Source organism: Callorhinus ursinus, unplaced genomic scaffold (genome assembly GCF_003265705.2).
Source record: "Callorhinus ursinus isolate GAN/ISIS: 27379988/994484 unplaced genomic scaffold, GSC_fseal_2.0 scaffold24, whole genome shotgun sequence".
Taxonomy (NCBI): Eukaryota; Metazoa; Chordata; class Mammalia; order Carnivora; family Otariidae; genus Callorhinus; species Callorhinus ursinus.
Window position 1 is genome coordinate 3,458,001 of NW_027397086.1, and position 12,078 is coordinate 3,470,078.

Consider the following 12,078-nt stretch of genomic DNA (forward strand, 5'->3'; position numbering starts at 1 on the left):
ATGGGAACTGTGTACAATGTGCTCAATTTTTGGTAAATCTGCTCTAAAAAATAAAGTCTGTTAATTGAAAGAGAGAGTAAATGAATGCATCCATAAAAGAACTGAATTAAATTCTAAGATCATTTCCAGCTCTGAATCACACTCCAGCTCTGGGCCTCAAGGTCCCCATGTAGAATAAAATCGAGCTGAGTTTTAAGCGTCGCGCTCCTGCGGAAACAGAGGGCGGCTCTCCTGTCGTCCAGAGATCCAGCACAGCACTGCACAAACTGCCCTCTGGACCCCCGAGGCCGGCGACAAGATCTGGCCCCCACGCGCTGCGCGGACTCGGCTCAATCCAGCGAGCGCGTCCCAGCCCATGCGCTCGCAAAGCCCCTAGACGCGTAGGCCACGCCCCCGCATGCCCTTGGTTCTCCGATTGGACGGCTCGGCGGGGGTGTGGCCGGAAGAGGTGAGTCTGATTGGCAGGGTGTGGCCGACGGTGTGCGGCGAACATGGCGGAGCGCGTGAAGAAGCGGCCCTGCGGCCCGGTAAGTGGCGGGAGGTGGAGCCCCGGGGCAGGACAGGGGGTGGGGGCGCGAGAACGAGCCGCGTGGGGGCCCGTGGCGGAGCTGGGCCGCGCTTCCCGCTCCCTGCTTGTCGCTGATCCGAGCCCGGAAGCCCCGAGGTGCCGCATGCTCGTGGCCGCGTGCGCCCCTGCGCAAGAGAACCGGGGGTGAGTGCCGGGGTCCTAGCCAGGGCCGGGACAGCGTCAGGTAACCCATTGCTGGAGCCCCTTGCGGCTACTCTGACCCGGGCGTGGATTCAGGAGGTGGGACCCTGGCTGTCCTCTCAAGCTCTTTCGTGGCGTATCTCGTCTGACTCCCAGGGCGACAGTAGGCAGATCCTCTCCCCCTGAGCTTCAGTTTCCTCTTCTGCCCTGTCAGATTCGATTCGACGACTTATTGAGTGCTTGCTATGTGTCAGACCCGGCCCCAGGCACTAGAGTGTAGCAGGTCTCTGCTCTCTGACGCTCTCCCAGCGGCAGCGGGGTGGGGGCATTCCGTGGTTTCCTCACCACCCCCATTTATAGGCAGGAAATGGGACCCCCTCCCAGTTGTGATCATTCAGCCTCACTCCTGTACCTCTTCCCATTCCTACTCTAGGGTGAACATGGCCAAAGGGTCGAGTGGCGAAAATGGAAGCAGCAGAGTAAGTAAGAGGCTGAGGGGGAGGGGATCTGCTCAGCCTTGCCCGAGGCCACTCCAGCAGTGCACTGCTGAACCTCGGGGAGAGCCTCCAGGTTTGTCCCTCTGGGTCCCCCAGCGCCCAAAATGGGAAAGACGGGGCCACAGGCTCCTCTGGCTGCTCAGTAAGCAGCACCGGAGAGGCCAGGCTGACCGTATTGGGAGGGCACCATCTCCTGGACTGCTCCATGGGCCTCTCCCTCCAAGTCCCTGTCCCCTCCACCAATCCACATGTCCTCTTCTCCAGAGAAAGAGGAGAAAAAGAAGTGGAAGGATCTCAAGCTGATGAAAAAACTGGAGCGGCAGCGGGCACAGGAAGAACAGGCAAAGCTCCAACAGGAAGAGGCAACTGCACAGAGGGAGGACCAGGGTGGGCAGACTGGGTCCTGGGCAGGGAAGAGAATGTCATATCTGGAAGGGACCTTAGAGACCAGTGGGTCCAGACATCTTGTCCTGAGGGAGAAACTGAGGTCCAGAGAATGGGAAAACCTGAGTCCTAACCTCCTACTTAGGTAGATTTCAATCCTTTGGAGCCTAAGCATCACATATCATAACTTTATACCTCCAGAACTCATCATCATAATGACAGTTTTGGGTTTTTTTTTTTTTACTTTTTTATTGAGCACTTTCTGTGCGCTTTAATCTAGTTGTTCATTTACTTATTTTGATTTTATTTATTTATTTATATTTTTATTTATATATTTTTTAAAAATTTTGATTTCTTTTCCCTTTTTCTTTTATAGATTTTATTTATTTGAGAGAGAGAGAATGAGAGAGAGAGAGCATATGAGAGGGGGGAGGGTCAGAGGGAGAAGCAGACTCCCCGCCAAGCAGGGAGCCCGATGCGGGACTCGATCCTGGGACTCCAGGATCATGACCTGAGCTGAAGGCAGTCGCCCAACCAACTGAGCCACCCAGGTGCCCCTTATTTATTTTTATTTCATTTTATTTTTTTTATTTTTTTTTATTTTAATTTTATTTTATTTATTCATTTTATTTTTTTAAGGAAGCTCTACACCCAACGTGGGGCTTACACCCAAAATAAGGCGCCCCTTATTTTGATTATAATAAGAATTTGTCTTTTTTTTTCTCATTAAATAATACCTGTTCAAAACAATCCCCTTCCCTAAAATACAGAAAACTGTAAAGAAGAAAAATCCCAGCAAACATTGCAGTGAAAGTTTCTCCAGATGTTATGTTACATCCACGTATACATATGTAGAGTATATACATCCACGTATACATATGTAGAGTATATAGGTACAGTTTTACAAAAGTGAAGTCACGTTATCCATTAGCTTCTGGACCTGGTTTTTCTCATTGCACATTGTGCCCTGTGTGTCCTTCCACATTAGTACATCTGGAGCTACCCTAACAGATTATATCTTTTCTCCTTGTCTAGACCCAAATGTCAGGAGGGTTAGGGTGTCATAACATGCCCTCTAAGCCTGTTGGTTACCAGTGATGATGTTGACAGTGGGGATAGAAACTGAGCATGTCAGCTGTTTCAGACACCAGGGAAGTCCTTCCTGGGTGGTCCCTCATGTGGCTCCCTTTGGGTGGCTCTGGGAGGGTGAATACGGTGGTCCCTCCGGAACTAGACAGCCTGAACCCATATGTCAGCTGTCTTGCCTTTTCTGTGACTTTGTGCCACATGTTTGATCTCTCTGGGTCACAGGGTCCCCACCTCTCGATGGGGATCCTATAGTAATACTTCTTAGGGTTATGGGGTGAATGCACACAGAAAAGGCCCTAATAATATTAGCTCTCTTTATTATCCCCATTTGACAGCTGGAGAACTGAGGCCATAGGGGGTGGAGCCAGCACATGAACATGGGCCAGTGCCTCTAACCACTCTCCAGGCTTGCCCAGTTGTGTGCCCTGTTCATGGGCGCCTTGGGGACCAGTAGGTCCATTTTCCTCCTGGGTAGATTGAGGCCTGGAAAGGGGAGTTGGATCTATTTTGCTGGCCTCAAAATTCCTCCCCGAGGAAAAGTTTTCTAACTCTGGGCCCTGGGATTAGAGGGAGAGAGGGGAAAGCTCGACCCTAGCCTCTTAGACTGCCCATGAACACCCCTCCCCTGCCCAGGTCGGCCCTACACCCTGAGTGTGGCCCTGCCAGGCTCCATCCTGGACAATGCCCAGTCACCGGAGCTCCGCACCTACCTGGCTGGCCAGATTGCCAGAGCCTGCACCATCTTCTGTGTGGATGAGATTGTGGTGTTCGACGAAGAAGGCCAAGATGCCAAGTGAGGGGCCATCCAGTAGGGCACCGGGGGGCTAAGTGAGGAGGGAGAGACCGCTAGGATTGACTTTGCTTCATCCTTGTCGCTGCCTACTTGCCGGGGCTGAGAACGCTGCCTGCAATCTCCCCCAGTGAATCTGGTGGGAAGAGTTGCAAAGCAGGGGCACTGCAGGGGTCAGTTTGGGTGGAGAAGCTCTCGAAGGGAGCACAGTAGGCTCTGGAAGCCCTATCTTTCTCTTTCCAGGACCGTGGAGGGAGAATTCAGGGGAGTCGGCAAGAAGGGGCAGGCATGCGTGCAGCTGGCCCGGATCCTGCAGTACCTGGAGTGTCCACAGTAAGGGGGTGAAGGGCAGACTTCCCTGAACGTGATGGGGAGGAGGAGGGTGGTTGAGGTGCAGGTCAGGCAGGGGGCAGCCTCCCCTGGGAACTTCCTGAGATCCACGGTCTTTACTAGGTACCTAAGAAAGGCGTTCTTCCCCAAGCATCAGGATCTCCAGTTTGCAGGTAAGGCTGCAGGGGGTGCTGACCCCATTTCTCATGGATCATCCCCCAGACCCTGAGAAATTGCTGCGCAGTTGAGAAAACAGGCCCAGGCAGGGCAAGGCCTCTGCCTGGTGGCAAACAGCAGGTCTGGGGCAGGCCTGGAATGCGCGGACCAGGCCTCCAAGGTTCCAGCCATACCACCGTGTGCCTTGGCATCTCCCAACCCACAGGGCTTCTGAACCCCTTGGACAGCCCTCACCACATGCGTCAGGATGAGGAGTCCGAGTTCAGAGAGGGCATCGTGGTGGACCGGCCCACCCGGCCAGGCCACGGGTCCTTTGTCAACTGTGGCATGAAGAAGGTAGGGACTGGGAGAGCGGGTTGGGACAGACATTCCGGACACATCCCGGCCATGGAGGGCAGGCAGGGTCCTGTGAGCAGGGAGCCCTGGACCCGGGCATCTGTGCCTGCAGTTCCCCTACTGATGGATATTTGGGCCAGAGAAGTGTCCCCAAACAGGGCTCAGTAGATAAAGCCAGGAGCAAATACACTGTTTCTTAAAAAGTAAATGAACAGAGCACATTCTGCATGGAGCACTGGGTGTTATGAACAAACAATGAATCATGGAACACCACACCAAAACAAATTATGTAATATATGGTGATTAACATAACAATAAAAAATTAAAAGATTAAAAAAAAAAAAGTAAATGAACAGAGGTAGTCCTCACGCTCAGACCCAATCCACCCCAGCCAAAACCCTACAAAAACAAGTTCAGAATCCCTCTGGGGCAGCTCCAGCAGGACGCAGAGCCAACGCTGGGATTGGTGCATTCATCTGCTACCTGCTTACTCTCAGGGCTTCTGGATTCAGAGACAGAAACACTTCAAGGTGGAGGGTCCCCTCCCCTCAAAAAGAGCAGACCAGAAATGACGGGCTAACTGCAGACCAGGATGACCCAGACCCAGACCAAAGGAGAAGACAGGAGAGACCTCAGAAGGGAAAGAAAGTGCCCTATCCTGAATTCAGAGTTGGCACAAAACACAGACATCGGTTGTCACTCGTCGCAGCTCCCGTTGACCTCACGCCGGGCCCAGGGCTGTTGTCTATGGAGGGTTTGCTGTTTGACAGTGGAGGGAACCGAGGCTCGCAGAGATTAAGTAGCCTGCTCGAACCGCTGTAGCTAGGAAGTGGCATAGCCACATCTGTTCAAAACGTAGAAGACTGGGAGTTCATCCTGCGAAATACTTATTCCTGCCCTGTGCCAGGCCCAGAGCGTTCGTCTTTGCCCAATGTCTTATAGTTGTTTTGCAAGAATGGTCTCTCTTTTTTTTTTTAAGATTTATTTGAGAGAGAGAGAGAGCCTGCACATGCTTGCATGGGGAGCAGGGAGGGGCAGAGGGAGAAGGAGAGAGTCCTCAGGCGGACTCCCTGCTGGGTGTGGAGCCCAATGTGGGGCTTGATCCCAGGACCCCGGGATCTTGCCGTGAGCCGAAATCCAGAGTCGGCTGCTTAACCGACTGAACCACCCAGTCACCCGACAAATGGTTTCTTGAGAGCAGGTCTGGCCCGGGTGCCAGAGAAAGGGGGCAGAGGTTGAGCTGGACCCCTCAGGTACCTTGTGAGCTGCTCAGAGCTCACCTCCCCCAGCATCTGGGAGAACAGTGACACCTGCTGGCCCTCTGGGGAACAGCACCCATTTCTCCTGGCTTCTCCCCAGGAGGTGAAGATTGACAAGAACTTGGAGCCTGGACTTCGTGTGACAGTACAGCTGAACCAGAAGCAGCTCCCAGGTATCTGGAAACTTCCCAGCCTGGCCCAGCCAGAGGGCTTGGAGCCACCTCCTGCCACCTCCTGCCCCTCGCCTCATCTTCACAGCCTCCCTGCTTCCTCTGCAGAAAGCAAGACCTACCGGGGAAGAGTCGTGTCATCACAGGACCCTCGCACCAAAGCCGGTCTCTACTGGGGCTACACGGTCCGGCTGGCCTCCTGCCTCAGTAAGGACAGAGCTTCCTCCTCTGAAGAGCTGACCCCTCTCTGGGAGGCCACAGAGAGCCTTGCTTGACCCAGAAGGCAGACCAGGGTCCTTGTCCTGCCACCTTACTGTGTGTCCGTAAGCAAATGCCTTTCCTTCTCTGGGACGTGGTCTCCCTGGCTGCGCTGCTTGGAACACTGGAAAGGACTTCTGAGGAAAAGGATCGTGCTTCATTAGTAACGTCTGCCGTGGGGTTGGGAATAGCACAAAAGGACCAGATGGATCTAGGGTGCACTGTGAATTCTCAGAGCTCCTTCCTACCCACCTTCAGCTTTACGCCCCCAGTCTAGCACAGGTGTGGTTTCTCCCTGCTGAGTCCCGGACCTCCCAGGACGGCGGATGTGTGTGGCTGGGTGTGACTCCCTTCCCTGAGGCCCCTTTTCCAGCCCTTCTCCCCACCCCACCCCCATGTGCAGACACACAGAGCCGAGTGGCTCTGGCATCGGAACAGGACCCCCAGGGAACCGGTCTCTCCCCCAGGTGCTGTGTTTGCTGAGGCCCCCTTCCAGGACGGGTATGACCTGACCATTGGGACATCAGAGAGAGGCTCGAATGTGACCTCCGCCCAGCTGCCCAGCTTCAGGTGGGTACAGCCTGGGGCAGGGGCCGGGGAAGGGGAAATGGAGCCGGAAACCTGTTTGGTGGGGGCGGAGCTGTACAGACTGGGCCCCTAACTGTGTCCCGGGAGTGGGGGGCTGAGAGCTCTGGGGAGCTGCATTCAGTGTGGCCTTAGTGAGCAGGGACTGATCCTCTCCTGTGGGTGCCAGGCATGCTCTCGTGGTGTTCGGGGGCCTCCAGGGGCTGGAAGCTGGGGTGGATGCTGACCCCAACCTAGAGGTGGCTGAACCCAGTGTCCTGTTCGATCTGTACGTCAACACCTGCCCTAGCCAGGGCAGCCGCACCATCCGCACCGAGGTGAGCCTGCTTTCCTCCCGCCTCCAGCCCCCAGGCTGTTCTCAAGGTTCTACCGCCAGCCAGGGGTCTGTCCGAGCGGGGGTGCAGCTCTGCCCAAGGCTGTCTCGAGCCAGCCTTCTCTGGAGATGGTTTCCTGACGGCCTCGGCCTCTTACCACCGCGAATTCCAGCAGGGACAGAGTAGGAGTGAGCTGGGAGTCAAGAATCCTGGGTGCTGGTGCCCATCCAGCTGCTCCCAGGGTGGGTAACTCAGGAGACCCCGGCCATCCCAGCTCCGGGCCTCAGTTTCCCCAGCCGTACGCTCAGGGTTCCGCTTCCTCACACGTGACCGTGGTGGGCAGGGCAGCCCTCCCCACTGGGCTTCAGTGGCACCTCAGTCCTGGGGGGTGCAGTACGCAGCCAGCTCTGGGAGCCTCAGTCCTGTGCCCCCATGGAACCGGTGGACCCGCTTCTGAAGTCCACACACGAGGCACTTGGCGTCCAGTAGTCTTAAAGGGTGGTGACTACATGGGGGGGGGCAGCTCCAGTCTGTCCCTGAGGGCCCTCCAGGGGCCACACCCTCCCAGCAGGAAGCCCTGCACCCACCCTGTCCTGGGAGCTAAGAACGCCCCTCAAGGAGCAGAGAGGCAAGGCCCTTCCCCGGCAGGGCATGCAGGCAGCCCGTGGCACATCTGCAGGATGGGGCTGAGCCTGTTCTTAACGTCCTTGGGGCCCTGAGGAGGGCAGCAAGCCCCTGGGGGGGGGGGGTCCCGGGAGGTCAAGCCCTGCGAGGCTGGGAGCCAGGCGCCCGCCAGCCTCCCAGGCCCCAGCCCACGGCGCACTTCCCTCCAGGAGGCCATCCTCATCTCCCTGGCCGCCCTGCAGCCTGGCCTCACCCAGGCGGGTGCCCGGCCCAGCTGAAGGTTCCAGCAGGCCGAAGACCGCGAAGCAGCAGCAGGGAAGCCAGAGGCTCCTGAGGGGCCCCTGGGACAGACACAGCCAGGACTTTTGTCTCCAAAGATCACCACCTTTAATGCGACCCAGCCCCCACAGTCCGGCAGGGTACGGCCTTCACTTGCAGCCTGCAGTGATGGCCTTGAGGCTGCCTGCCCGCGCCAGAATATTTGGCACAAAGAGCAGCCCCGAGGCCCGCTCGATGCTCTCGATGGGCACCAGGAAGCGCTCCAGCGGGACCGCCTCGTCCACAGGAGCGTTGGGCATCACATAGGAGCGGAGTTCGATTTGCCCGCCTGCTGCCTCCAGGATCAGCACCTTGAAGAAGTGGGTGGGCACCGCCACGTGGTTCTTGCCGATGACCTGGTACTTCACATAGGACTTGCCGTCAGCCTCCGTCCTGCGGGCAGACCCGGGCACACGAGGCCTTTCAGAGTTCCCGAGGGGTCTGCTCGGACCCGAGGCTGCACCTCTGAGAAGCCTTCCCCGGCCTGACTTCCACCTTGTGTCAGCCTGTAGAACTGCCCCCTTAGCAGGAGGCTTCTGTGCCCTTCTCAGCTCCCCCAGGAGGCTGGGGGCTCCCCGCAGGGTAGACACTCCCTTACCCTGTTTCCCTCAGGCCCAGCACTGGGTCAGGCAGGGTGGGTGGTGGCAATAAATGCAGCTGAGAGAATCCGGCCTTGTGGGCATTCACCTTCATTATTGCAGACCCGAGACTACTGCCTACCTCCCCCGTGGCGGGTGAGCACCAAGTGGGCGAGGGCCTGGGGCCCAGAACACGGGATGGAGGACTTCGGTCTTCCTCGGCGGGGCCTACTCCATTCCAGCAGGCCATAGGAAGCACCTGCTAATCATCCGTGCCTCCTTGGCCAGCCCATGCTGAGCGCTTACTATAGCGACCTCCACCACCCACATTTCACCCCGAAGCAACTGCGAGGTAGGGAATGGCTATTATCCCCACTTTACAGGAGAGGATATTGAGGTCACTTGCCCATGACACCCAGAGACCAGGTGATAGGGCCTGGGTTCCATCTGAGGCCCGTGGACTCCAGAGCCAGTGGCTTCCCCACAACCCTTTGCCTCCCCCATCTGTCTTCACTGGGCTGGAAAATTCACTGAGCATGCCCAGGGGAGCTCAGTCCCTTCTACCTGGGAGGCAGGGCTGCAGAGGGACAAGAGTGAAGGCTCAGGATCGGGGAGATGGAGGTCAAACCCTGGCTCCAGAAGGGTGAGGAGGGTTGCTCCAAGCAGAGGAAACCGAAAGCAAGAGCCTGGTGCAAGGCTTTCTATCTGGACAGAAAGGGAGTCGGGCACATGGCAAGAGGTGAGGGGAGAGAGGAACAGAGGCAGGTTTGGGGCCTGATGCCGGCGCAGAAGAGACAGTCTTGTGGGTACCCCCACAGGCCTCTAGCTATAGAAATGCAGTTGGGGGGGTCTGAAGCAGAGAACGGACCATCTTATCAAGAAACTAGATGATGTGACTTGGCACTGCGTGCGCACCCAGAGGCTGAGGCAGGCCTGGATGGTGAGTGGCAGGAGGGGGCCTCTAGTGAATGGGAGGCCCTGGCAGCCCCAGCTGTCCCCCCCCCCCCCCCCCCCCCCCCCGTTCTAGCCTTACCTGGGCAGGAAGAGCGGCCCTGTGCAAACGTACACATTTTGGTGGGTGCGAGCCAAGCTGCGGCTGTACTTCTCCAGGTCATTCCAGGCATTCTGGTTGAGATGGGGCACCTGGTTGGAGAGGGGGGGCTCAGACAGACAGACAGATGGACAGGAACTGGCACCAAGCCAGGATAGTCCGATGGGGAGTGGGCTGGGCAAGCACGCTGAGGTAACGGGTTCAAGGAAGGAGAGCCGTCTTTAGGCCACCTGGCCGTGAGGGTGGAGCCAGACAGAGCGGTGCTAGCCTGCCCCCATCTAGAATGGGAGGACTGACATCCCAGGTCCCAAAACCGCTTCTCGGCTCCAAAGAGACAGACTAAGGAAAGGGGCACTTCTCCCTCTCCGGAGAGAGAAACAAGCCCCCCCCCCCCACCCCCATCCCCGGGGCCTCATGGGAAGGCCAACTCTCCAGCCCTACCCTCTCCTTCCTGAACCGCGTGCAGAGCCCAGCTGGAAGTCATGGATCTGCTCTTGACTCCCGGCTCTTGAGCTCTCCAGTGTCTAGTCAAATAGGCACGGAACTGAGACGCTGGAAGAGCAAAATCAGATGGGAGGTTCAGACCCCCTGGGCTTCACCCAGAGCCCCAGGTCAAGTCTCCAGGCCCTGCTTGAAGAGGGCTTGAAATAGAGCACACAGAGTTACTTTCCTCTGACTCCTGGGAGGCAGGCAGGGTAGGGACAGTGGCTGAAAGCCCAGGGTCCTCTAGACAGACTGCCTGGGTCACCTGCTGTGTGACAACTGGCCACTTTGCCTCTCTGGGCCTCAGTCCCCTCATTACAGCTAATATGCGCTGAATGCATGCCATGGGCCAGGAAGAGTGCTCAGTACTCTCGTGTGCACTGTCTTCGCTGCGAGGAAACTGAAGCTCAGGGAGGTGCCCAGAGGCCCACAATCAAGGTCGGACTGCAGAGCGGGTGCTGGGTGGCTCCGTGCTCGGTGCCTCCCGCCAGGGGCGCGCGGGGTGAGCAGCCAGGCGCCTGACCCGGAGCGCGGGCGCTACCTGGGGCGCGACGTTACTCAGGTAGAAGGTGTCCTCCATGGCCTTCTGGCTCCAGCGGTGGTTGGCGGCGGCGGCGAGGTGGCCGCGGTCGAAGCCGCTGCCGCGGTAGTCGGCGTTGGTGGCGCGGTGGTACGCGTGCACGGAGTCGTCCTCGCGGAAGTCGCACGAGCGGCGGTCGCCGTCGCCGCGGAGCCGCTCGGGCCGCAGCTGCTCGATCACCCAGAGCGCGCCGCGGGTGCGCGGGTCGTAGCACAGCACGTACGACTCGCGGCTCTTGAGCTGCGCCAACCCCGGCAGCCCGTACTTGGCCAGCTCGCCGGCGCCCGCCGGGGCCCCGGGCTTCGCGGGCACGGCGGGCAGTTCGGCCGCCGCGGCCACGGGCAACACGGGCAACCGGCCCAGCAGCCCCGGCGCCACCCGCGCGTCCTCCCGCCGCCGCCACCAGCTTTCGGCCGCCGCGCCCAGCCCCGCGCCCAGCGCCAGGGTCAGGCTGACCCGCAGCGCCTGCATGGCGGGGAGAGCGGCCCGAGAGCAGGTGGAGCGCGGCCCGCGGCGCCCGGGGAACACCGCGACCTCCGGCTGCCGACCCGCGAGGCTCTTAAAGGGGCCGCGCCGGTCTGCGGGGCCCACCGCAGGGGAGGAGGCCAGATAGGGGCGCGAGACGGTGGGATGCCCGTCGCTTCCACTCAAGGACGCTTCGAAGAACTGGGGAACCCCCACAGAAGGGGTCACGACTGGCGCCGAGGGGACGTCCCGGCGCCCTTTCTTTGCCCTTTTAAGACGCGCACCCGGGAGGGCGCGGGACGGGCCGGCCCTGGTTCGTAACTGGATGCCGCCGCCCGGCTCCGCCCCGCGCCCTCATTGGACTGCACGGGGACCCTCCGCGCCGCGGGTAGGAGCTCCTACTTAGGACTTACGAGCGCCGAGAAGTGTCAGGCACTCATCTAAAGCGCTTCCACTGCCTGACTTAATCTTCAAAAGAGCCCCGAGAGGAAGTTCCTAGTTGGCTGGACAAAGAAGGACAAGACCCCAGGTCTGCCTGACACCAAAATCTACCCTTCTAACCATTACACCTAAGTCGAAATTTGTAGGACGTTGGTAAATATTTTAACACCGGGCAAGAGGACAGGGATGCAGGCGGCTGATGCTAATGGCTCGTTGGGACAGAAACTGGCACGATTCTAGAAGGCAGTTTGGCAGTATACATTGTATTAAAGGTTCATGGGGCGCCTGGGTGGCTCAGGTCGTGATCCCAGGGTCCTGGGATCGAGCCCCGCATCGGGGCTCCCTGCTCCGCGGGAAGCCTGCTTCTCCCTCTCCCACTCCCCCTGCTTGTGTTCCCTCTCTTGCTGTGTCTCTCTCTGTCAAATAAATAAATAAAATCATTTAATTAAAAAAAAAGGTTCATACCTTTCAACCTACTTAGAGGACTGAGCTGGGGAAATGAATCGGAAATGCAAGGATTTTAAACACGAAAGCTTCCCCATGGTATTACTTGTAACAGAGGCTGAAATAAGCAAACTATTCCAAGATAGGGGCTGGATTCAAGACATTTTTAGCATATGAGAATACTATATAGCCCGTA

At 58.0% G+C, this 12,078-nt stretch overlaps 2 protein-coding genes across 4 annotated transcripts; one reads left to right on the forward strand and one right to left on the reverse strand.

Moving 5' to 3' along the window:
• Positions 1 to 440: 440 nt before the first annotated feature.
• Positions 441 to 8,506, forward strand: SPOUT1 (SPOUT domain containing methyltransferase 1). 3 transcript variants are annotated; one of them, XM_025888045.2, is made up of 12 exons: positions 441 to 527; positions 1,143 to 1,188; positions 1,471 to 1,593; positions 3,313 to 3,472; positions 3,713 to 3,802; positions 3,923 to 3,972; positions 4,182 to 4,312; positions 5,672 to 5,744; positions 5,850 to 5,948; positions 6,467 to 6,569; positions 6,754 to 6,901; positions 7,732 to 8,506. In XM_025888045.2, the coding sequence occupies exons 1-12, from the start codon at positions 492 to 494 to the stop codon at positions 7,798 to 7,800; spliced, it is 1,128 nt and encodes a 375-aa protein (XP_025743830.1). In that variant the 5' UTR covers positions 441 to 491; the 3' UTR covers positions 7,801 to 8,506. The 3 variants fall into 3 exon arrangements, with proteins under 3 accessions (XP_025743830.1, XP_073761745.1, XP_025743831.1); XM_073905644.1 differs by having other exon boundaries at positions 448 to 527; positions 1,143 to 1,279; XM_025888046.2 differs by lacking the exon at positions 1,471 to 1,593 and having other exon boundaries at positions 449 to 527.
• On the reverse strand, positions 7,886 to 11,229 carry ENDOG (endonuclease G). Its single transcript, XM_025888048.2, has 3 exons — positions 10,494 to 11,229; positions 9,452 to 9,561; positions 7,886 to 8,233 (listed from the first exon to the last, which is right to left on the reverse strand). The coding sequence occupies exons 1-3, from the start codon at positions 11,001 to 11,003 to the stop codon at positions 7,951 to 7,953; spliced, it is 903 nt and encodes a 300-aa protein (XP_025743833.1). The 5' UTR covers positions 11,004 to 11,229; the 3' UTR covers positions 7,886 to 7,950.
• Between the last annotated feature and the right edge of the window lie 849 nt (positions 11,230 to 12,078).